Source organism: Anopheles gambiae, chromosome 3 (assembly GCF_943734735.2).
Source record: "Anopheles gambiae chromosome 3, idAnoGambNW_F1_1, whole genome shotgun sequence".
NCBI classification, from domain to species: Eukaryota; Metazoa; Arthropoda; class Insecta; order Diptera; family Culicidae; genus Anopheles; species Anopheles gambiae.
Window position 1 is genome coordinate 72,280,702 of NC_064602.1, and position 25,376 is coordinate 72,306,077.

At 43.4% G+C, this 25,376-nt stretch overlaps 4 protein-coding genes across 4 annotated transcripts in view; 1 reads left to right on the forward strand and 3 right to left on the reverse strand.

Moving 5' to 3' along the window:
• The window catches only part of LOC4577649 (uncharacterized), a 31,227-nt gene extending 24,591 nt beyond the window's left edge, over window positions 1-6,636 (reverse strand). Inside the window, exon 1 of the mRNA XM_061656103.1 lies at window positions 5,762-6,636. Coding sequence (XP_061512087.1) covers window positions 5,762-5,782 — 21 coding nt within the window. The 5' untranslated portion in view covers window positions 5,783-6,636. The remainder of the gene's footprint in view (window positions 1-5,761) is intronic.
• Window positions 6,637-11,378: 4,742 nt separating this feature from the next.
• LOC133393732 (uncharacterized) lies at window positions 11,379-12,514 on the forward strand. Its single transcript, XM_061659875.1, has 3 exons — window positions 11,379-11,556; window positions 11,615-11,776; window positions 11,842-12,514. Exons 1-3 carry the CDS (start codon window positions 11,467-11,469, stop codon window positions 12,403-12,405), a joined length of 816 nt encoding a protein of 271 aa, XP_061515859.1. The 5' UTR covers window positions 11,379-11,466; the 3' UTR covers window positions 12,406-12,514.
• Window positions 12,515-14,069: 1,555 nt separating this feature from the next.
• Window positions 14,070-17,674, reverse strand: LOC1270983 (sodium/potassium/calcium exchanger 4). The gene is made up of 4 exons (XM_061657364.1): window positions 16,959-17,674; window positions 15,753-16,276; window positions 14,933-15,683; window positions 14,070-14,847 (listed from the first exon to the last, which is right to left on the reverse strand). Exons 1-4 carry the CDS (start codon window positions 17,053-17,055, stop codon window positions 14,522-14,524), a joined length of 1,698 nt encoding a protein of 565 aa, XP_061513348.1. The 5' UTR covers window positions 17,056-17,674; the 3' UTR covers window positions 14,070-14,521.
• A 1,379-nt stretch (window positions 17,675-19,053) lies between these two features.
• LOC1270982 (sodium/potassium/calcium exchanger 3) lies at window positions 19,054-24,114 on the reverse strand. Its single transcript, XM_309720.5, has 7 exons — window positions 23,599-24,114; window positions 23,372-23,510; window positions 22,636-22,881; window positions 22,404-22,540; window positions 21,242-21,412; window positions 20,767-21,169; window positions 19,054-20,698 (listed from the first exon to the last, which is right to left on the reverse strand). Exons 2-7 carry the CDS (start codon window positions 23,478-23,480, stop codon window positions 20,028-20,030), a joined length of 1,737 nt encoding a protein of 578 aa, XP_309720.4. The 5' UTR covers window positions 23,481-23,510; window positions 23,599-24,114; the 3' UTR covers window positions 19,054-20,027.
• Window positions 24,115-25,376: the final 1,262 nt, after the last annotated feature.

The following is a 25,376-nucleotide window of genomic DNA, read 5'->3' on the forward strand; positions in this document are numbered from 1 at the left end:
GTTGAGCGGGGAGGACTCTCGATCTTTTCGCGCCGAGAGAAAGCGAAATGGTAAGATGGACGAGGGTTTGAGCTTTAAGATCTGTTGTGTGTTTGGCTCAATTTATCTCTTTGCTATTTTATCGTTTTTGGTTTACGTTGCATATTTCCCTTTCCCTTTGTTGATGGTTTTTCCCACTCTAACCGAACTCCATAAAGTGTGCTGATCTTGTTCCTGCCTTTTGTTTCCCACCCCAGCTCAGCGTGTCAACTTAATTAATGGTATTATAAAGAAAGCTTGATAGACATGTCAACCAAGAGCGCGGTCCAATAGAACACACCACCACGCTCTGTGGCCAGATTGAAGCGACAAACATTCCGAGTGATCACAAGATACGGAGTGAAATGATACCGTGGGTTTGGGGTAGCAATCTTTCGTCACAATTTTTTAATAGTACATAATGAAACAGATAAACATCTGCTTCCCCGATGGAGACGACGAGCGCGCGTCATTGTTTTGGCTGAGTAGCTTTTCACACCTCCCTGTGGGTGGGAGAAAACGGACGTGTTTTACGGAGGGAACGTAACCGTTAGGAACTCTTCAATCGCTTTGGAGAATGGGCAAAGTAGCAGTTTCTTCGGATCCGGAAGACTTTGACACTTGACAGAGATCGCGATCGGTTCTTTAGCATTAATTAGATCTTAGAATGAGTTTGAAAGGGGAAATAAGTAACGTTTGAAGATGTATGTTTGGGTGTGACAGTTTTTGTTTTGGGAAAAGTAAAACATGCGGGAACTCGAGCAAACCAGAGAGGCGTACGGACCAACACAAAAGTTTAGCGAGCGATAGCAGGTCACCGAAGCAACGTTGCACCTAAGGTAACCTACTGTTGCATCAAGGATGGAGATGTGGTTAGTATCCAACCAGAGGTCCTCTCGCGGTGGGCTCAGTACTTTGATGAATTACTTTTGATGGATTACGCACCGGAACTGAAGGAATCGCAGCTGAACTGATCAAGAATAGAAGTACACGAGTAGAAATGGAGATTCATTAAATTGTTACTGAGGAGTGGGACAGCGAATCGATGCCTTGTGATTGGAATTTTGGCATCATCTACCCCATATACAAGAAGGGAGACAGGTTGGACAACTACAGGGGTATTATGGTGTTGAATACCGCCTATACAATATTCTCCCTGATCCTTCAGGATTGACTTGTCCCTCACGTCGAAAAGATAGTTCCGACTATCAGATAGAAACTATAAAAAAAAATTCCGAAACGGAAAATCAACCACTGATCAGATCTTCACCATGCTGTAGATCTTGGCGAAGATGGTAGAATACAGACACAACACGTTCCGTATCTCTTCATTGTCTTCAAAGCTGCATATAATAGCATAGCCAAGGTAAAACTGTACGACGCTATGAGCTCATTTGGAATTCCGGTGAAACTGATAAGGCTAGTTAGAATGACTATGACAAACGTCATTTGCCAGATGAAGGTGGATGGAAAACTCTCAGAGCCTTTTGCTACCACCAAAGGTCTGCGCCAGGAGGAAGGTCTTACCTGTCTCCTATTTAACTTGACGCTAGAGAGGGCCATTCGGAACTCGAGGGTGGAGACCACGGAAACCATCTTCTGTAAGTCAACCCAGATCCTGCCATACGCCAATGATATAGAGATTATTGGTTTGCGGCTCTCCTATGTTGCAGAAGCCTACCAAGGGATGACCTGTCGGTAAAGATCCTCAGATTGCGGATAAACGATTTCAAATCATTAAACAATCCAAACCTACGTAGGCGTGACGTACAGATAAGTGAATGCACTTTTGAAGTCGTTTCCGAATTCACTTTTCTTGGGTCAAAGATCAACAACGACTATTATAGAGTTGCTCGCAAGAATACTGACAGCCAACCGGTCATTCTACAGCCTGAGAAATCCTGTTAAGTTAACCTCAAAGAACCTGTTGCGACGGACGAAGCTGGGACTATATAGTACCTATATAGTGCCGGTACTCACATACGCCTCTGAGATATGGGCACTGTCCAAATCTGACGAAACCCTCTTAGCCGCGTTCGAGAGGAAGATGCACAAAAGGATTCTTTTTACAATTTCATTTCATTTTACTTATTTCAAAAACATATGTTACATTAAATACATATTTTCTTTTATTTTATCTGGAGATAGCCATATTTCCTCTCATAATGACGTATTTTTACACCTGCTCGTCAATGCAAATCGGTATAGGGCTTTGTAGTAACATGGTTAATTGGTAACCCTCTAAAGCTTCACCAAACTTATGACGGAACGAAGGAAGTCTTCGAAGGCAGTTTTTACGCATAAATATTTAAAATGATTTGCCACTTTTCCCCGAACCAACAAATAATGTCTCGTTGGCATTGTAAAAGTGACAGTAAGTGCCACATTGGCTCAGAAAAAAGCTCGTCTTCAAAACCGAATCACCTTTCACACCAAATTACGCACATTTCACTTCGCTCCAACCTGCCAAAGAAAATACTCTCCTTCCGAAGGCTACGATCAGATTTACTTGACATTTTGCCCATTTTGTGGTTGTTGTTTTTTTTTCACCTGCTGCTGCTAGGCATTACAAAACAACAGTTCCCATCCATACACTAAGTGCTGATGCTAGCTAATTCTCACTCCCACCCCAACCCCGAAGTGTCTAGTTATAGTCCTCCGACCGCGACTAAGTGGCAAAGTGGCAACATAATTGTGCACCAAAAGCAGCACCACACCAACAGCTGCGTTTGCAACACACGTTGGCAAGACACACTTTCGAATGTTTTGAACTGAAGCAACAATGCAACCGCTCGTCTAGTCAGGCGAAAGAAGCTGTACAAGTGTTTCGGCGTAACGCGAAACGACAAAGAATGAGGCGTTAGGCGTTAGGTGGATAGAGCTAACTCTCAGCGGCTTAACCCGGCGCTGATCTGTCTGTCTGTTGGGTTATTGTTTTTTGATTGGTACGTTTCTTTAGTACGGTGTTTGCTCGGGTGCTATTACACCCGTGTACCGATGTGTGCCGATTATAATAATCACTTCAGCAACAAATTCTACTTCAGTTGTTGCGGATTTTTTTTTTGCATAATTGCCCCATGCGCGTAACGTTCGGCTTATCGTTTATCTAAGGCGTTGGCGTGCCTGGCGAGTATTTATAATAACATTAGTTTCCTGCTTATAGTCTGGGCTGTATGGGGAGGGATTAGGAAACTTCCCCCTCGTGGGGTCCCGTTTCCGCCCACCCACCAGTGTATAAATTATTGCCAATTGTTGTGTTCTCTCGCTTTCAGCACCTCGCCTGGGCATAACACGGTTCGTGTATTTGTACTATGTTCACTTCTCTTCAATCAAACATTCAAACAGGGAGGAAGAGGGTAAGAGTATGGTGGTGATTCCATAAATTTCTCACGATGTACTAATGCACGCGTGTGTGTGTTTGTTTTGTCTTGATCGGATGCACCTTCGTGCGTGCGGTCCGTTACACTCCGGCTTTTTTTTTGTTTCACTTTCCGAATCACTTTTCCCGCAAGCTTGCGAGCATAACACAACGCAACTCACACACACAGGGGGCTCCCTTTTTGGGGTATTATTTTATAGAAGTATTGCCCGGCTACGGCTCCCACCAGTAAACTACCGTTAAATGATTACTACATCTTGAAGGAGAAGACACGCTGTATGTCTTTTTGTCTTGGTTAGAGTTGGTAGGAAGGTGCTTACAAATTATGAGCGCCATCAGCATAATGGCGGGAAGCAGAAGAATTAGGAAGTGCACTCGTTTATTGCACCCCACAGCAAATGGAAGTGTGCATTTGTTTCGCTGCTTCGTAGACGTAATGGAATGGAACTGACTTTCCCCCGGCCAGTTCGGAAAGCGAAAGGAACGCTTCTACACATATGAGAAAAAACCAGGGGATGTAGTAGAGTGATGCATTAATAAAACTCACACTCTTCGCACAAGAAGCAGAAGAAGAGGTACAGGTAGGACTTTTTCCCCTCCCCACACTCACACACACACACACGATTCACACTTCTAATGAAGGAAGTGGCATCCACGGTTTAGGTCATTACAATATACATCAAGCCCTATGCTGTTGTTTTGCTTTCGTTTCATTAACCAGACAGGCAGGTGAAAAAATGTGAATTAAATGATGAACACTTCAACCGTCGTCTTGGCCCTTCATAATGTCCACATTAGCAAGTGGCGATGCGGAAACCAAATGGTTGTGCCGGAACAGAAGCAAAGTTTATTGTTTTAAAAGGACCACTTTTGCAGCAAAAACAGAAAGCTTTAGTTCTGTTTTTTTCGTACCAAGCGTGTGGAAATAGTATGAGTTTGGATTATTTTGGAGCTTATTTTCTCACATTGATAAAGGGCTAACGCTCCGATAAAAACGGGCTTAGGATCGTAGTTCCAGGAAGCGGCCAAAGTTACGTGCCCTCTTCGCGTTCGTGCTATCGTGCGTTATAGCGTACAGCAAAGCTCTGCTGCGCGCATGGGAAGTGAATTTCTTATAAAGAAATAAACACCTTTTGCCACACGCTGCTGTTGTTTGTTTGCTATGTTGCTTTTTTTTAATACGTTCATATTAAACATAGAGTGCAAATTCATTCATTTAATACTCTCTTAAAGGTAATGTTTTTTTTTTTTTTTTGAAAAGCATGGAAAAAAGAATAAAATCTTCATGTACACTTGGGCTTATAACCAGAACCAAAATTTAATGATCACTTTACAAATTGTGCTCTACAAAAAAGAGTTTCGCTTTAGAAAGAATAAAACACAACACGCTCTAATGAACAAAAAAAAACACGAGCTAACATAAAGAAGAAAAAATGCTCAATCCACTGACGTTACAGAATCAGCTGTCCGGCGGTGTCGGTCGAGACAGACACGCACCGTCACGGGTTGGCCGCTGGACCATATGGTCGATTGGTGGTGGTGGTGGTAGAAGCCTGTTAGCATCTGAAGCCGTACTTCCTTCGATACCAAATTTTATACCGGGCGGCTCAGGTGTCGCCGGGTGACCAACGCATTCGCTTCGATCGCTCGCACCACATGGTCCCGTGCGTATGGTGGTGTGGTATTTTGATCCACTTCACCAACCAACCCAGCCAGCCAGCGATCCGTCACACCGCCGACAGTAAAAAGAAGACACCGTAAAATGCAGTAGAAAGGGCTCACTGTAGCAAAAGGGTCGGTTTTGCTGCTGTCCGAAACGATGGGGACGTTGTGGTGCGGAGTTGAAAATTAACGTTCATCGAATTACAGTTCTTTTTTTTTTGTTTTGGTGGAAGGGTTCCCGCAGGAAACGGATCGTTTCGGTTCGGTTGCCGGATGGAGACCCTTTTTGTATCGGGCAGGAAATTAATGCTAACTCTTCCCTGGTGCTGGCTGCACCATTTTCGATTCCATTTCTTAAACTCATGTTTTACAAGCTTAAGCAAAAGATAGCTAATTTAATAGCGTTATCATAATTTATTGAGCCACTGTCATATTGCTTCAATAATCATTCTAATCATTGTACTGCCAAACATTACTGATTGCTCTTTAATTAAAACCTCCCCGGAAATAGAGTCGGTGATGGTGACCCATCAAAGATTAGGCCCCAATCTAAGACGGCTTATTGATGACCAGGAACATGCTATCCGATCGTAAGGGCAATTAGCCACACATCGCGGGCAAGGTTGAGGTTTGCCAACAATCGGTGTACTTAAAAAGCCGCTTCCTAGTCAACTACTGTTAAGAGAGAAAAAAAACGCTTACCTCCATTCCGATCTGTCTCATGATGATTGCTGGAGCTAAGGTTGGGTCTCGGCTTTACGCGTTATCAATCGATAATACACCCCGAACCACCACGACCACTTGAAACGGCAGATAGCGATAGAGGGTATTGATTTAATCTGCCTCTATCTCGACGCACGGGCAAACCACCTTTTCGCTCGGTCTGACTACACTGCACCTGTGCAAACGTTTCCCCCTAATTGGAGCTTGGTTTCGGCTACACAACTTTTTTTTAGGATGATTCAACTAGTACAAAATGCTTCTCTTTGCTAAACACTTTAAAAACAAAACCGACTGTCACCAACCGGGCACAAAACCTTTTGCTCTGAGGGCAATGAATCGCTTTTTTTTGGCTACCTATCTGCGTGACGTCAATTTGACGAGCTTGTTCATCCCAGCGGATCGAAAAGTCGAACAGGAGGAGCCTGACCTCTAATGGTACGCACCGTTCCCTTCCGATGGGGCCAAACACAACCGACTAATGATACACACTTTGACACACGCAGCACTTGTAACACGCAGGCGGACCGAACCACACACAACGCCGATCGCGTTTATGTGCAAACGTATGTTCCGTTGATCGAGAGCTCACTTCAAATACAGGTGATCGTCACTCGTTGTTTTTTTTGTGACCCTCAGCTTCTCTTTCGCAAGGTAGATGAACTCCGTTTTTCCGTTTTTAAACTACACCACTGCCCGCATCAGCACAACCAACCTACCAAAAAATGTTAGGTACGATCGCAACCGGATAGAAGGTGTGTCTGTGTGCTAGGGGCGATCGACCAGCGAGTTTTCACCTGTGCGCACTCGTCGACGATGCAATTGGAACTCGTGTGCTGGGTCAGCACGAAAGCCACCGTTTGGCGCGATTCAGTGCTCAGACTTCTGCTCCCAGGGAACGTGAGGCTCGCCTTTGCTCCAGCTGAGTTAGAGTGAGATAACCCCAAGTCGGTTCATTTGTGAGGGAATGTGAGGGAAATAGTTTCCCGGTACACTGTTTGGAAGTGAGAGAGCGCGAGAGAGTGCGCAAGCGGAAAAAAGAGCGCAAAGGGTGTCCATTTGCTCGCAAAGATAACGAACACTATGGAGCCTGTTGGGACAGAGCTCATCGCTTGAATAGCTTAAAATACAGTCTGTTCAAATCTGTATGTTATGTTTTAAATGTTATAATGTTATTTTTATTAAATGCTTCAAGAGGGCCACGCGACCCGTTGAATTTGAAATAAACAAATTACAAATGGCAACTGTGTATGGCAAACATCAAATCAGTACAATTTGTTTAAATAATTGTACTGTGCAGCATAAATTGCATTTTTCCTAAAACATTTGATGCGTTTAAAAGCCAGAAACTTAAGAATTTTTTGTACAAATCGTATCAAATAAATGATATACTATCTATAAATACTATCTATTTTATCATAATAAAAGTAATAAATTTAATATAAATTTACTATAAATTTAAAATAGGAAAAAGTAGAACATAATGCCATTGCGATCATCGAAGATTCCTAATATACTTTTAACTTATAGTAATCAAAATATGCAGTTTTTGTTTTCTTATCAAACAGCCTATTACCGTTAAAAATATATTTCAATCTTCATTGAAAAAAAAAACACATTACAAACAACACATTGCCACAACATATCTGGACTGAATAGGATGAGTTTGAGTATTTACGACAAAAGTAGGTTGATCCAAGTGTTCAATAAATACATAATTATTATCATTTGCTTGTTATTAAATGTTTGTTTTTTTTACGTTTGTGTTTATTAGTTTTAAGTTCTATTAGTTATGAAACATTTTCCCATTAAGCATGAACCTGGTAAAATTACCACAAAAAGGGTGTTTTAAAACGCACAGTATGCTAAAGATTTTTATTTTTTTATCCCCAAAGTAACTTAAATTTATCCATTTTAACCGCATTTCATCCCAATGTGCAGCTTTGGGAGCAAAATCAAGATATTTAAGCCTCAAGCTTTGATGAGAGTAAATTTTAAGTCACAGAGAGAAAGCGAGAGAGCTTTTTGGCCGCTTAAGCTTTTTATTTATTATTCCTTTAATAACAACTTTATCTGCATTTTTTATTATTGGTACATCACGCAAAAGTTATGTTCATTTTTACTTGTTTATACACTACATTTGTACGTGGTAATCAGTAGCTTTTCCTGCATGTGGGAACAAAATTTGCTCATCAAAACCCCCAAACCAACCGTCCAACAGTAAAACGAATATCATTAGCAGGTGGAAAACAATCAATCCATCTAACGATCGATAATTTTCGCTACTGCCACTAACGGCGATTCACCAGATTCACATCCATATTTCCCATATTTTTTGCATCAATTGCTGAAGTTCATTAGCGCATCTCTCCCTGCTCGCACCTTCTTACCCACAGACGCGCGCGTGCAAACTTTACCAACCAACTCATTGGGTGTGCCGATGAGAACGGTCATTTGTTTTTCTTCCCGCCTGGACAACGGATCCTACGTGTGGCTGCGGTTTTTTGTAGCTCCCGCATGTATGGGCCCCTTGCATTAAGATACAGTTTTATGCATAACTGAGTGCAGTTGGCGGAATTGTGATAGCGGTTGAAGGCTGGCGCTACTACCGGTTCGTTTAAGCCCGATGGCAGGCACGGACAGGCGTGAACTGTTGGGTTGGATTGAATTTCAACCACCAACCAGGAAGACGGTATAAACGACGTGTGCAAAAATGCGTTTTGACGGGTTGAGTGACACGAGTTTTACCGCATGGAACGTTGCTATGATTGACATGTATATTTTATGTTTGAATATTTATATTTTTTGCAAATATCATACATTTTGATCTAATCTTTATGAGCATTTACACCCAATTTAAATCCCAAATGTAGCTCTAATGTACCGTTCATCGGACTGCCATTGTGCAAATGCAACCGTGCGTGTGCGGGTGGGTGTGGATGATTATTGATCGCATTTTGATGCTAATGGGCTTCTCGAGCCAATGATCCGATTTGCCGCAGCTCCAATCAACCGCACTGGTGGTCAAGCATACGCTTGTTGGCCGGTGAATCGCATCGAATTTATTTGCCCCTCCTATACCTCACGTCTTCAACCTCTTTCTCTCCTCTTTTGCTAAGTGGAAAATCGTTTTTGTATATTTATACATGAAAATTAAAAATTCTGCAACTGCGAGGATCGCAAAACTCACGCCCCAAAAGTTCGGTTTTGACGATGTGTACGGTTGATGATTTATTTATTTCTTCTTTTTTGATTGCACATATTGGCAAAATGTAAATGTGCCTATTTTTTGTGCCATTGTCAACCGGAAACACCCCCCCCCCCCGTCCCCCTTCCTGAAAGAGAAAGGAGGAAGAGTTCCGGAAGTAAAGAATTGACATTGCTGCTTTGGAAATGGAGTTTTGCTAACGACTTGCTTAATCGAACGTGACGCACGCGCTTCGAAAGTTTAACCGCGAATGGGACGCGCTTGTCTCGATACAAATCACAACGCAGCACCCGCAGCCAGCGTGCATTGTACCGTCAACGCTTTTTGAACTTTGGCACGAAATCTCTCTCGCTTGTGAATTCGCTAGACAAAATCCGCAAACGTGTGTAACCATATGATCGCTCTCTACGACAGTTTTTTTTACAATCGACAGCAGGTGAAATGCTGTGTTTTTTTTTGTCTCCGGGGAGGAAAAGTTTTCGGTCCGTTTACGTCTTTTTTTGCTTGGTTTGGTTAATTGATGACCAAATAAATCACACACTTAGGCCAAAATTAGACAGTACGGCCCCGTGGCAGAGGCAAAGAAAAACACCACCCCAAACCAACCGTCGACCTCAATGAAGGCAATTTCGGACAAGAGTGTATGTGTGTGTGTATGTGCTGGGCGGTGATTTAGGTTGACCGCGAAGGCCGTCCATCTAAACATTGCTGCCGGTTGGTACCCGGTATCCGTCATAATGCACTCCTCACTCGGTGACTGACGGCTGTCGATTTCTCTGCACACTTTTTTTGTTTGGTTTCTTCCATGCGGGGGAATTTTCTTTTACAGTTCGCGTGGTGCGGTGCTGGATAATATTAATAAAATTTCAATTATCGCATGAACGCTATAGTGCATTTCGCAGTTTTTTAGTATTGGGAGATATGATTTATTGGTTGGATTTTTTCTTGTTCATTTTATTTTTTTCTTTTTGCGTGATGAATTACACATCGAACTTGCTTTTATTAATCGAATTAATCCCGAAAATTTCTTCTGTTAACAGTTTTGTTACATGTTTACTAATTTACTTATTTTTACTAATTTTTCATAGTCTATTATTCTTTTTTATAGTCTATAGTACAGTCTATTATTTATTCATCGTGTTGTTTCTTGCTCGTTTATTTTGTTATGTTTTACTATGGTGATGTCATTCTATCTTTTATAGTATAACGTTTATAAACTATTTAAAAGCGGATTTTGTTAGTTTTAATTAATAATTTTTATTTAGATAATCCTGGAGCAAAGTAATTACTGCATTTAATTTATTGATATTGAAGTCACAATACAATTAACTAAAAGAAAAATACATCCATAAGCTGTGCTAGAAACCAAAACAAAACAGCCCCTAAACTACGAACGATAAATTATTTAACGAGACATAAAATTCTCACATAACGTACAACCAAAACAAACAAAACCATAAACATATAACAACATATGGAAGATGGTGCTTCATTCCTATCAAAACTTTCACTACTTTTTGCACCTGCTGCACTATCTATAAACTAATGATATAGATTGCACCAATAGGAAGTGAAATGGAGGTAGACCTTTTTACCTGTTTTTTATTATTTTTTTATAAACCTCCCCATTTTCCAATGAAGCGATCATATCACACCTAATACGTTGTGGCGATCGATCAATTGATGCGCGCGGTTCAAAGCAAACCAAATCGAGCGCATAGTTATCATAATTTGACTGCCACACTCAAAACACCATACATGTAGCCAAGTTTCTTTTTAGAAATTTATCATTACCTCGGTACATGCATAATGAGGGAGGAAAACATGGTGTGTGTGTGTGTGTGTGTGTGTGTGTGTGTGTGTGTGTGTGCTGTGTCTGACTGTACTGGGTGCCAATTCCGGCAAACGCCTGAATAATTGAGATCTAGATCATGAAGAATCTTTCACGAAGAGCGTAGAAATTTGATCGTTTTTTAAGGAAAAGAGGGAGAGAGAGAGACGGGGTAAGGTTTTAGATATCATTTTGAAGCGGATAAAATGTGGGTGAGTCATTATGCGCTCAAAATGGGCGGGGGGAAATGTGTTGAAAAACAAAAACGAAATTACACGTAACAGTGCTGAACTTGGTTTGGCGTAATAAAATTGCAAATGTAGCACAAACGGTAAATGTAATGATGATGGTTGCTACCGGATGAGTGCGGGGACTTTTTGGCCATTTAAAGTCGGTTCCTTTAATGAAGAAACATTGCGGAATAATTAACCTAGAACTAGATATAATTAATTAAGTGATTTTTTTTTGCAAGCAGCAACATAAATTCAAACTGATGTTAGCTGAGCGTCAAACTTCTAGGTTAAAAAGTAGGCACATTCTAGGACCCATTGCTGAACATGATCTAGTTAACGTGTTCAAATTGATTTTTTGTTCCAATCCTAGCAACCTGTATAAAATAACTGTAGAAGGCAAATTCGCCCTGTCTTAATGTGCAAAATGGCTGAAACTGAAAACACTGACGCGCTAGAAAACTGTGAAATTAAGCTAGAATGTACAGAAAATTCTCATCCTTTCGAGGTAAGTTTTATCTCAGAAAATTATTCTGCAACTTATATTCACCATCGTTGTATTGCAGACGCGCATCTTAACGATCGCACCAGGAAATGAAAAGCATATTGGTCGCTATCGTAAAAAGAAATTAAACACAACACTGGATGACCACTTACTGTTTGAAAATCGCATCCTGTCCCACACTCATGCTTTACTGTTGTTTCAAGAAGGAAAGCTGTATCTTAAGGTGCTTGAACGGTTAAAATGTATTCTGAAACACTATTCATAACTTATCACATATTTCTTAAAAAGGATCTTTGCAGCTCAAATGGGACGTACCTGAATGGTGAATACATTGGACCGGCCAGTGAGGAAGCGAGCGAACCGCAAGCGCGACAGCTGAAAACGGGAGATGTTTTGCGCTTTGGAAAACTACGCACCATTGATGGCGAGTTGATTAAACCGATCGAGGCAAAGCTTACGATACAATATCCACCCTCAGTGCAGGTTGAAGGCAGCAAGCAACCTCCCGCAAACTATACCCCCTGCGAGGGTCAGCAGCTTGAGCAAACTGCACCCGTGGAACAACGTTCCGGCAAACGCTCTGCTCCTTCTTCAACCATCAGCAAGGCAATCAAGGGAAAAGGTAAACCAGTATCCTGCAAAACGGCTGAACGATCAACGGTGACAGAGGAAATACAGCTCTGCACCAAATCGACGCAAAGTATACACATTGAGGAAAAGAAACCATCTACCGCATGTGACAGTTGCGCATTACTGACTCAAGAATTCTACAACTATCGAAAACGGGCACTGATTGCAATTGCTTTCTGCCTAGCGATTATAGTAGGCTACCAACAATATGTGAAATTTTAAATGGTTCGAAGCTGACGGTTGGATTGGGTTTGATTTTAGAGCCCTAGAATAAACATTACTGTGCCACAGTGAGAGACAAGAGGCAAACAATTTCAGTGAAAGATTCAAACGATATCATAGTCTCCATTTTCTTTATTAAATTTAAAGATAAGCACAAGCCTTTATGTATGCAACAATACAGAGAGTTCCCAAGTCCCACAACTCCACTAAACGACCACTAAACGGGTTCTAAACGGCTAAAGCTCTCAACCTAAATGGTACATAAAAAGACTTCGTTTAGCAGACGACAAACGACTCATGATATGTAACGCTGCGTTCTAAAGCGGCATCTATTGAGCAAACTAGTGAAGCTAAGGAGCTTTCTTTTTTTATGGATATTTGATTTTTCAGTCGTTTAAGCTTAATCTGTGGCGCTTGGGTTATCGCTGTTAAATGATATTCACTCGACCGTTAACCATTATTCTGAAAATGTAATCTAAATAGCATAACATCTAGTAAATCTACCAATCCAGTGAGCTAACTTTGATCATTCATATCTTTTCAAACGCATTTTTTTTGTATTTTCTGTTTGTCCAGCTCAACCATGCAACTGTGCCGACTGTGCATTAAAACATCGCGTACCATATATCGCTGCCGCAGTCCCACTGTGGCGAAACGGATCGAAAACATCGAAAGTCGTTGAAATGCGTTTGAATTTACATTCCGTTGTACTGAGTGTGGTTCGATTTGGATTAGGTGTTGAAATAAAGTATTCCATTTTTGTTTATTTAAATGTACATACTCTTATTAAATAAAAGCCTGATTAGAAAGTAAAGCAAATTAGAAGCATATGCCATATCAAATTATTCAAAATTAACGAAATGTATAATAAAAATAATAAAAATTATGATACATTTACCTAATACAGAACAATCAATAAAACACGTTTCAAAATTCCCTAAAAACTCCCTCCCTCCTTAAAGCTCTCCGAGAGAAAAGTAGTTTCATAGTCTTAAATATTGATTTCTCTTCTCCCGGTTTGGTCCAACATCCGCGTGGTAAATCAAACTACAAGATATCACACGCATTAAAAAATAAACAACAACAAACATTTCAAAACAAACAGTCTCATTGTTCACCTGTGCTGCGTGCTTAGAGATCCGTCTTATCACTATCAGCCCGAATGAGTAAACGGTCCTGCGAGCGCTTCAATTTAACCTTCCGCTTTGTTTGATCTTGTCAGCAACAAACAGGATGACACACCACCGCACCGGATGGTTGGCTGTATCCGCCCGGTGCGATCGCAAATGGGTCAACCGCTCTGGTCGAATGCGGACAAAGTGTATTATTTCATTTATGACCTTAGGTGACCGGTTAAGCCGCAGGGCAGTGCAATTTGTGTCAGTAATATTCCATCGTGAGGTGTCTGTTATGATACTAATTATCGATAATCGTTTCTTGAACCTGGCCTGATATCTGCCCATCTGACATGCAAGATGTCGTTGCTGTCAAGCCAAACGGTCTCTGTTCCCCCAAAATAAATCTGATTACCAGCAGAAACGTTTATTACACCAATTGTGGGTATGTGAGTAATTTTGATATCTCTACGAGGGTGTGCAGATAAAGCCGGCAAACAAGATCATATCGCTTGGAACTGGTTTAAAGCGGTCACCAAACAAAATCTATCGTGTGAAACAATGTACCTGTTGTACTTGTTGTTTGGTCGTTTTATTGTTCTCAAAATGCAATGTAATGAGTGAATTTGTAAGCATTGTTAAGTGCAATTGACCCTTCAGACTTTCAGCTATCATACGTTTACAAAAAATTTTTAAAACGAGTTTGTTTTTACTTTTTAACATCTATTTTATTACAAATCAGCTCATTTTGCTCAATATGCTCTTCGTCTCTTTTCCCTAAGAGTCGAAAAATAATTTAAGTTTCCTAGCAGCTAAATTCAACATTCAGTTGAGCTATTGTCCTAACAATGTACAAACTTTCTTTGCATTCTCACTACGAACGGCACCCCTATCCACGTGCTTCAGTGTCCGTTACATTCTCGCATACACTCTACTTCGTACTTTATTTATATTACAGTTTTTTTCCGTTTTAACTATTTATACGACGAGATGTCCACACCCTAGCATCGATTGTCGGCGGGGAAAAATACATCCAGCTCGACTAGGATCATAAACGTTACGATCACGAGATACCCAACGGCCAGCGCCAGTCCGACCATCTTTCGCAGCGTATACTTGGCAACGTACAGTACGGCGTAGAGCGTGAAGATAGCTCCAAACAGGGCGAGCACCGAATACTGGATACCGTACGACTGAATCGCAATGTACGCTCCCGTCGACGGACCGCCGTCGATCATTGTCCTGATAAACCAGGGCAATCCGAGCGAGAACAATATTGCGAGCGTATTTGCTCCCAGTGAGTTGGAAACACCCATTGCGCCATTACCTTGAGAGAAAGAGAGAGAGAGAGAAATCAAACAAAACCGATTAGTATGATGGATGTGACCATGTCGGAAGACTCAAAGACCTACCTCGCCTAATAAGCGTGATTGCAGATGCTGCTTCCGGCATACAGCCGCCAAACGCAAGGAACGTCATGCCCATCACCGTGTCCGGTATGCCAAACGTATTGCCAATGACCGAGATCATCCAAAACACCAGGTAGGCACTCACCCCGATCCACCCAATACAGCACACGAACGTCAGTGGGTAGAGCTTACGGAAGCGAAGCGGATCCGGTATGGTCAGGAACACGACAAACCGGTACGGCCAGGTAAAAATCCACATAATCGTTCGCCAGCCAGCAAAAGACGCTTCTGGAAGTTGGGTCAACTCGCTCCACTTCACACTTTTCACCGACTCCACTGAACTGTTGGAGCAAGATGGATCTACCGGTTCGATCGGTGCACTCGTAGAAGACTCACTGCTCGGGGGAAGCTTCTTGGCCGATTCCTCATCCATCCCAACGAGAACTCCATTGATAGCGTGCCCTAAGATGGCTATGTTGTACTTTTTCGGTACCTTGTCGTCTATCGTGCCGTCTTCGGGCTCTGGTTCCAACCGTCCGCAAAGATTCCACCGGTTCTGGATGTAGTGCATGGCAATCCTCTTTAACGACTCGTTCTTAAACATCACCACAAAGTACAGCACGTAAGTGATGCTGAAGAGCATCGCTTCGTACCACTCGATGCGACCGTCCCACACGCACACGACCAACAGCGTGGTGGAGATGGTGACGATAATGGAATCGCGTGTCAGTGGCCACCAATCCAGCTGCACGTGCTGAGAACATGAAGGATACATTTTATTACAATCATGCGGGAACTACTATTACTAGCGAGCCCAACCTACCATCTTTGTCAGCAAACCAACGAGCGCGGCAACGCCCAAGGTATTAAACAGCATGGAGCCCATGATCGTGCCGACACCAATGTCCGAGTCTACTGCCAGCGTGCTGATCGTGTTGGTAAAGAACTCCGGCATTGAGGTAGCGGTAGCCATAAAGGTGGCGGCCGCCACGTCCTGCGACAGCTTTAGATCCTCGCATAAACATTCGACCGACGGTAGGAAGTACTCGCTGCAAACGTACGCCAGCAGCATGAAGAAGTAGATCGCGGCCAGAAAGTGAAGCACGATGGCGCCCTGCAGTCGCTGTTCCTCGGTGAACAGGTCGGGCGGCAAGTCGTCCAGGCTGCTCGTCACGATGCATATCGACGGAGAACCGGACGCGTTCTGAGATTCATTCCCCGTGGCTGTGTCGGATGTGTTCGGAGGGTAAAAGTCGATAGTAGCCCTGGCGGCAACAGACGAACCACCACCCAGCAGTACAATAGTAACATTGGCCACAGCTCCTCCGCTGGTGTATATTCTGGGCACTGCAAAACGAAAGGAGGGAAAGTTAAATTAAACACACCAAAACTTTACATCATCGCAGGCGGCGACTGACGGCGCTAGACAAATCGATCTAGTAGCCAGTGGAACGACTAGTTATCGATTATAGTTCCCACTGTGGTCATGATACACGGTGTCGTCTCGCGGACTACCGCCAGCACTTGGCGTTGTTTGGTTTGCTACACTGTGTTTACTGTATGTTCTCGTATTTGTGGACGCCATTGATCACGTTTTTCAAGCACAACGAGAGTTCCACTTTGTTTGCTTTTTTCGCGCTTCTCCTCAAGGACTTCTTAGTTTTATAACCTCCACCACCAATCTAAGAAGGCTGCCCTTCTTCTGTCACAAAACACTCGACGGCAGCAGATCGAGAGGAAGGTTTGTGAATGTGTATGTGTGTGTGTAAATAAGTGAACTTGTTTCTACTTTCTAAACAGAACCTTGTTAATCAAACACCGAGCAGCAAAGGTAAGGGTTTCTTTGTGATTTTAAACTTGTGTTGTGAATTTGGTACAAGGACGGAGCTTTTGTAGAATAACATGAGCCATTTCGTTTAGTTGTAATGTTTGCACACAGTTTACTGGAATAATTGAAAACACATTTTCGTACGACACCTCTCCACTCACTTCGCCATTTCTTAAACTCATTTCTTAAACCTATTATTACCGAATATGGCGGCAACGTTGGGCACACCGAGCAATAACACTAGCAGAAGCGTTGCACCAGCAGCAGTCCTACGACTGCCATTCCACAGCTGCACCATCGTTTTGTTACATTAGCATTCACAAGGAATATTTCTTCAAAAAAAACACTTGTTTCAATTTAGCTCCCTTCGTTCTGGAACTATCCGTAGCTACGTTGCCCAAAGAAAACCACTTTCACTGCCTCCTTCGATGTGTCTGGCAGAGCGCGCTCCGAGTACCGAGTTACTCCGATTGAGTCTGAAGTGCGACTGACTGCGTCTGATTGGCGTGGTTCTAATGGGAATCCCTATTTTTACTCCCAGATATTGCACCTGATATGACGGCGGGACGCCCACACAGATCCCCAGCCTTTCGTCTTCGCTGCGCTATCGGCAAACGTAATTGGTCCACCAGGGACCGCAAATTCTCCGGAACGCAAGGGAACCCCGTCAATGGCGCACTGTCAGCGGCTTCCCATCAGCTGTTTCCAACCCTCCCAGTGCCAAACGAATCGTTCTGTCTTCGTTCCGGCTTCGTATGAAAACACTCTTTTCCTGCAAGATGCCTCCGTGCGAGTCACATTCCAACTGGCTGCTCCGCTGTATGCAGGGGTTTATCAGGGGGCAGTTTAAAGTGGTGGGAACCCGACGCTTAAGTGCGGGCAACGGTACACAGAGGCCCGGTTACGAAGGGTGCTCTAAGACGTCAGACAAATATCCGGAATGCAATAGCCGCTGACTTCGCTGTGACATGAAGCTTTAATGAGGCCACCATCAGGCAAATACTGCTTCCGACTCTAGGACTGTGTCCGCTTTTGTGCCGGGAGAAAGTGTTTGGCAGGTAATCGATCCAAACCCACACACACACACACCACGTGGAAATATTGCCTAATGGTGAGAACGTGTAGGGCGCCACCTTCTCTTAATCTCTTGAACCACTCTTAACGCGAGCTAGCCCAACCGTTAGAAAACCTTAACATTGAACCAATGAACCAACTTCACACACAAGCCACAGAGCGTCTGAAAAGAGCCAACTAGGGTCGAGTGTGTGTGTTGAGGAGATTGTTTTATTGATCCCCTCACAAACGATGACACTTGAAACATCATTAAATGCCATTCGATATCAGTCATTTGTGGACGTTACTCCGCTGATGGGAGAACCGTTCGCTCGGGACCCCAAAACGCTGTCTGTGCTCATCGGTACGCACAGAGCAGGAAGGAAAACATCGGGCACCGCTTACAGTTTGATAAGAAAATCAAAGCGTTGATGTCATGGTCACTGTTTTCTACCGCTCGTTTGTAGTGGCGGATATTCCGGACTCGCTAAAGAGATACGAGAGATACGCACTGAAAATCGTTTGATATCTTGATGCAAGAGCAGAAACATTACTCATTCGGGCCGAGCATCCAAGATCTGTCTGCGGAGGACTGGCTGCCACGATCACGCGAAACCAAATTAGATACGGCGGAATATCTGGGACGCGTTGAGATTAATTGAAGGGCTCTGTAAAGCCGACAGTGTCAATGATAACACAAGATAAGAACAAATTAAGTCTGTGCACTTTATGAAGGGAGGCGCATTTCACAGAATGTAGTCTGTATTGATGTATTAAATCATTAAGATAACCATTGTTGGTTGAGATTACAGAAAAAGTTGGATTATGAAACTCCCATGCATTCATGTTTGTTTTTACCACCTTTTTCCCAGAATGGATCCTGTTGGGTTGTCTGTTGTTTCAATGTCTGAATTGTGTGTGCTAATATGGTGACCTTATCTATCAGAAGTGTTCCAATGTTGAAATATAAGGCTGTGATCACACACGATCATATTGAAAAGATAAAGGTTACGGAAGTTTTTGCTTATTATAGAGACTCCCGGAGTCTCCTTAAATTATAATAATTCATCAATTGATCCTTTTTAATGTTAGTGTCTAATACATCCTTCTTAGGTAGTCAGTTCCTGCTTGCAGTCTCCTAGTAGACCTTATCTCCAATAATATCGCATTGCGCAAGTTAAACAAAAGACGTCCAGACGAGTTCGGATGCATTGTACACTCAAACCATTTCACGCTAACCATGTATTGGGCGCTGTTTCTAAATCGCTAAAGAGTATTTTATTTTGATTGCGAACCGTGCCAAATATTTTCAATATTCGCTACGGCGTGTTATATAAACCGTAATAGTGTTTCCAACGCACCCCTGGTAAAGTTTACGTTCGCTTCCTTTGCAATAAATGCAAAAAAAACCTAGCCGGGGCTTCCTTTTCAATGTCCGCATGCAACGCTGTTTGTTTTTGTCGCCCTCTATCACGTCTACATCCCTTTGCGGTAAAGTTAATAGACGATAGTTGTAGATCAAAATTTTAGAAACCAAAAACGACACACTAGTATGCCGCCGTCCACCACCATCATCATCAAGCAAACAATCAAATGAAAAGTTCAAACATGCACTGAAAATCGAAATTGTAGTCACAACAAATAGACATCAACAATAGTAGATAATGTAAATCCGATCGGCAGGTCTGCCGTATCCATAAGGGTCAAACGTAAATATCACACAAATGCGCATGCAAACACAAACCAGCATCACGGCCTGGACAACGAAAAGGAAGATCCTGCTGTGTTGGGGATTGAGAGCGATTTGATAGCAAGATAGTGCTGTATAAGGTTTAAGCGTTCTACACTTAACTAATACTCAGCTAATCATTAGATGTACCGTAAGGCAGCACTGCTACTGTTGGGCCGGAGAGGAGGGACTGTGCCTCGGGAAACACCTTCAACGTGTAGGCAAGGCAAGTAGATCGGGAATCCTAATAAATTCGTATTAAGCAGGCGATCTTAACCACTAGTCGTCACCCAAATACTATTTTTCTTGAGCTTCTGGATACTTCCGCTTGTTGGGGGAGGTTTTTGAGCATTTTGCTGAGGGAGCATTCCACCTGGTATGGTTACCCTGATTGAGAGTATAAGTGGCCGAGCTCTGCAAACGGGATGGGAGGTTTTGGAGGGGAGTTGAGGGTACCGACATATCTGGGATTGGCAGCTTCGCTCCCGCTAACACTCCTCGCCGGAGGGAATGATGATATCGAGCTCGTTTAATATCATGAACGCAACGATGATGCCGTACCCGACGAACAGCACCATACCGACGCGCTTGCGCAGCTTGTACACGGCGACGTAGATCACCACGTACAGCCAGGCAATCGCACCGAGCAGCATAATGATTGAGTACTGCAGCCCGTACGAGGCAATCACCAGGTACGCATTGGTACCGCTGCCACCATCGGCCAGCGTGCGGATGAACCAGGGCAACCCGAGCGAAAACAGGATTGCGAGCGAGTTCGCACCCATCGCGTTCGAAACGCCCATCGCACCACTGCCGGAGCGAATGACCAGTACGGCCGAGACCGCTTCCGGCATGCAGCCACCGAACGCCAGGAACGTAAGCCCCATGACCGACTCCGGAATGTCGAACGTGTAGCCAATGATGGAGAGCAGCCAGAAGATCATGAACGCGCAGCCGGCCAGATAGATGATGCACATGATGAAGGTAAGGGGGTACCAGCGGCGCATTCGCGGCAGCGGCGGGATGGTGAAATTAGTGACGAACCGGAGTGGCCAGCTGTACCACCACCAGATCGCACGATACCAAGTTTCGGACGAGATCTTCCACAGCGTCATATCGTCGTACTCGCCCGGGTCATCCACGACGTGCCGGGAGGGAACTGTAAACCAATGGGAATAGCTGTTAGATATCAGGCCTTGGTAGTGTTTCATTTTGGGCATCACTTACTCTGCAGTTCGCCCATCTTCATCTTCGTTTCTGCCATCTGCTCCGACAGAATGGAAGCTGTCGATGCACGGAACGCGGGCTTTTCAAGCGTTTTTCGCGCCAGATTGGGAATGGTAGCAATTTCCTGCTGTGCCTGAGCCTCGGCTGCAATCCGCTCGTCCTCCTCGATGTTGCGGATAACTCGCGCGCAAAGATTCCACTTCACCTCAATGTACTTCTTGGCAATCTTCATGAGACGTTTGTTCTGGAACATCAGCACAAAGTAGACGAAGAACAGGATGAAGAACACCATCGCCTCGTACCAATAGATTCGACCGTCCCACGCGAACCCGATCAGCAGGGCGACGTGGGCGGAGAACACGATCGAGTCGCGTGTTAGTGGCCACCAGTCCAGCTGGACGGGCTGTTCAAGGAAATTCAGGAAAACTAGAATTAATAACTCGTAAACAATTATTTGTTTGACAAGAATACTTACCGCCTTCGTCGCCAAGCCAGCTAATCCTGCCACACCGAGTGTGTTGAACAGTAGCGAACCCATCACCGTACCGAGCCCCATGTCGGAGTCTGCAATGAACGTACTGATCGTGTTGGTGAAAAACTCCGGCATCGTGGAGGCGACGGCCATGAAGGTAGCGGCGGCTACATCCTGTCAAAGATCACGAGGTAATTATCAGGTACATCAAAGCGTTCGAACCACAAAGAATCGTCTGCAATAGCAGCTACACTGCGTGTCGATATCAGTACACGGATCGGATCTTCACTGCAGTAATCGTACCGGATCAAGCTCGCACACCGCAGTGTGATACTAACGCAATGATTGATAGGGCACGTGGTCCCCAATGCCCGAGCGGGGTATACCAAGCAGGTGTGGAACCCCACACAAGCGAGGCTTGCATGAACTGGAACCTAGGGTCCAGTAAATCACCACCGATAAACGCGATACATACGGTTCAACGGCGATAAAGCAATACCGATTACGAGCGGTGGCAGGTGAATTGAAGTTTTGTGTAGCCGTAAGATTTATGTGGCCTTTTGTTACGGCAGCAATCGAGCTTATATTGAGATCAATTCTTAGAGGACCATACTCCATGCAGCCGTGGGTAGGAATAAATCATTCATAAAGACGTGCGTCTCAAACGTGCCTGAATTTAAATATTTTTTTAAAGTGAAAGTACCTTCCCCTACGACGCAAACGTAACGCGCTAGATCTTATCATTTTTATATCTATCTTATCTGTCCTTACAGTAGCGTAGCCCCAATTCCGAATGTATCAGTATAGTTAATGCTTCACTTTGCGTGTGGGTGTGTAATTAGGCAAAGAGTCTTTTTTAATTTAATTTCCACTGTTTCTCTGACGCCTTCCATTATTCCATCCACCTTGCATTCCCTCTACTGTCATTCTAACTGGCGAGACAAATTTTGAAATTTTAAATTTTTTATCATACTGCTCTGTCACATTTATCAGCACAGCGTCGTCACAGGCCGGATTAGTTATCGGTGCTTAGACGCTTAAGCTCTCCCGTAGATATTAAACCCATTATGATGAACCTTCTGTTTTGTTGTGCGAACAGGCATGCAGACAAAATTGCGCATCCGTTTGCTTGTATTTATTTACTTAAGCCGATTTCGACATTTACCTGTGTCAGATTAAGATCCTCACAGATACACTCGACCGAAGGTAGGAAATATTCGCTGCAGATGTACGCCACCATCGTGAAGAAGTAGATCGCACCGACGAAATGCAGCACGATTGCGCCCTGCAACCGTTGTTCCTCTGTTGTATGCAATGATTCCAATTTACATATCAATCATTCTAAAGCACTTTATCCAAACACCGCTCGGCAGGGGTGCTGAACCGTTTGCACTTACGCGTAAAGATGTCATCGGGCAAATCGTCCATCGAGGAGCCTCCCGAGCAAAACATTTCAACCTTCTTGCCGTCGGGCTGCACATCATAGCTGATTCTTCGCCAGGGGTACCAATGCCAGGTGAGCTTCTCCAGCTCTATCCTTTCATCCAGCGTTAAGTGTATCGGCACGGCTACGGTGCTGTTATCGGGGAGGGAGTACAAGTTCAGTTCCGTCGTTGTGTCCCCAAGAGTATCCGTTGAAAGATCTATAAGAAAGATGATTTATTAGCTGCCTATGATACTTTTATGATAAAATCTGTTGGAAATAATGTAGCAAGCTTCAAATTTTGACCGTTTGTGCAAAATCCACTAAAAAATGCGAAAACTGTGTTTTTATATGCAACAAACTGTTTTGGTGTATTATTTTCCGACTCAACCTACGGTCGGGCCGTAATCTCAAATTAAATAACAAAGATAAACAAATATAATCTATACGTAGATTTTCCTTACAAAGTAGAACGGCAATCAGCTCTTCCTACGACATAAAGCCACAAGCTTCAGGATGGAATATTAGTCATTTAACAACGTTTAACTCAATTCGTAAAAACTCATAATATATGAAAACAAATTCTTTGAAGTATTTTTTTATTCCTTTATCTCAGACCGTAGTATGAAAAGAATGTCTCTTCACGCACAAAAACACCCTGCAAAGTCAATTCTTAACTTTATTTTATCGTTATACTGTAGTAGCCTTACCTAAATGATCTGAATGAGGATTGCTATCGATCACCACCATGGACATTGCGACGGGGATTAAAAGCACGAACGTGCTAACCGTCCGCAGACGGCTTAGCGCTGGTGTCATTCTGACGGTATGCTATCAGAAGACACAACACTAAACAAATCGATCAGTAACTATCTTTACAGCAAACACTTTGTTTCTCTCTACCAATCGTAATAGTCACATACACCAGCACACTCACATAAACAATTGCATGCACTTCAGCGTCGAGAAGCTATGGGTACATCTGTGCGTAAACGCCTGTACATCCAAACTCTCTCACGTAACAGCCTCCGGGCCACACGACAACACTTTACACCGAGCCGCTGGTACCGTTGCACACATTCACGCACGTCCACCTCACAAACATTTACGACCGTAAATAAGCACTCAATTTTCTGTAAGCACCTGTTACTGAACTTGCTGTTTCCCAAACACCACCTTACTATCACTTAAACTTTAGTGACACGCAAACTAGATACGTTTGTATCTAATTTTATCGATGAAAAATAAAACAACAAACAAACACAAGAATATTGATTTTTTCACTTCTTCACCTTCACACGCAGGATTCTTCGACCATATGGCAAGTTTCCAGCAGCACAGCTGAGCGGACAGAGTATCGGCTGCCTAAATGACCGGTTGTAGCAACTCGTCCGCCTGGGTCGCTGCCCAATGCGTTTCTGACCAGTGCCCGAAAGGCGATGGTAGATTTTTGGCTTTGCCGTCCTGCACACCTACGGATACATCATATCAGATTTGATGATGTTTAGGTGTTTATGAGTGTGCGTGTGTATCTTTATCAAACGCACTGAAGTCCGGTTTTGATTTCAGGCAGCCAATGTCCCCGTAGCTCCCGTAACACATCACGGTTACGCTGTACTACAACGGTCGCGTGCAGGGTAGTTCACGATAAGGTTCGTCCATCTACCAGATACCGATCGAGATTGGCATGTCCACTAATCCATTCATGGATTAGAACTGTGTGTGTGTTATCAAGTGACTTGTGAGTTTGTAATTGATTTTGAATTTCATCGTCACTGCATGAGGTCTTCTGCTTGCTAGTCTACGCACGTCAAATGCGACAGCGATAGACAATGATGAGGAGTGTGATGAGCTACAGCAGTAATCAATGCAGTACAGAGCACATTGCAACACATGCAAAGATATCACGGGTCGCCAAATACATAATACAGTGCAGAGTAACCTCTATCTGTAATCCTACGTTGCTCTTAGTTGCCTTAAGTACAAAGGCTTGCATCTAGATCCTAAGAGAAGGAATCAAGTTGTGTCCGGTAATTTTCAGTTTCAGGCCATCACCACCCATGGCCATAAATCGATTAAACCCATTCGGTTCTCACCGCTCGTTACTCATGCAGTTCAATTTTCGACCCCTGCTGAAACTCCCAGCGGATGACAGGTTTATTTTACAAATTTATGGTCCTGCTTGAGCACTGGCCATAAAAATCACATTTCTTTAAAATGCTGATAGTACCGTCAAATTTTGGTTTGGCTACCGTACAAGATATGTGATATATCTTGTTTGTTATGATATTGCCTCTCGTGCTGCTGATTATGACAGGGAGAAATAGATGGGACATATCTCAAAACTATGAAAAGAAACTTTTTCCCTCTGTATTAGTTAAGTATTTCTATTTTAAAACGTATTTGCAACAAATCTTACAACATGTTTCGCAATGAGCTACGATCGCACACTTAGGCTTCTGTGCTCATCATCATCAAATCGGCGCGGCATGCTTTTGTTTCTATGACGCACTTGTTAAATGTTTGTTTGTTTTTATTTTATTCCCTACTACTAAGGGATACTTACCTCCCTGTTTTCACCATTATCGCCCCAACTCCGTGTGATACCTTGTGGGAGGGGACCTTACCTTAGTCACCCAAAGCCTGTTCCTCGTGCCTGTGCAGTAAGAGTTTCGCATCCTTATCTTATGTTTGAATTAAACTGTCCCCTGTCGG

Excerpts from the sequence above, each read along its gene's own strand:
- LOC1270982 (XM_309720.5), bottom strand. The coding sequence starts at position 23,480 with ATGACACCAGCGCTAAGCCGTCTGCGGACGGTTAGCACGTTCGTGCTT. Across the intron at positions 21,413-22,403 it reads AGGATCTTAATCTGACACAG|GATGTAGCCGCCGCTACCTT; the intron begins GTAAATGTCGAA and ends GATCTTTGACAG. Across the intron at positions 21,170-21,241 it reads CTGGCTTGGCGACGAAGGCG|CCCGTCCAGCTGGACTGGTG; the intron begins GTAAGTATTCTT and ends TTCCTTGAACAG.
- LOC133393732 (XM_061659875.1), top strand. The coding sequence starts at position 11,467 with ATGTGCAAAATGGCTGAAACTGAAAACACTGACGCGCTAGAAAACTGT. Across the intron at positions 11,557-11,614 it reads AAAATTCTCATCCTTTCGAG|ACGCGCATCTTAACGATCGC; the intron begins GTAAGTTTTATC and ends GTTGTATTGCAG. Across the intron at positions 11,777-11,841 it reads AAGGAAAGCTGTATCTTAAG|GATCTTTGCAGCTCAAATGG; the intron begins GTGCTTGAACGG and ends TTTCTTAAAAAG.
- LOC1270983 (XM_061657364.1), bottom strand. The coding sequence starts at position 17,055 with ATGGTGCAGCTGTGGAATGGCAGTCGTAGGACTGCTGCTGGTGCAACG. Across the intron at positions 16,277-16,958 it reads CAACGTTGCCGCCATATTCG|TGCCCAGAATATACACCAGC; the intron begins GTAATAATAGGT and ends TTCGTTTTGCAG. Across the intron at positions 15,684-15,752 it reads TTGGTTTGCTGACAAAGATG|CACGTGCAGCTGGATTGGTG; the intron begins GTAGGTTGGGCT and ends TCATGTTCTCAG.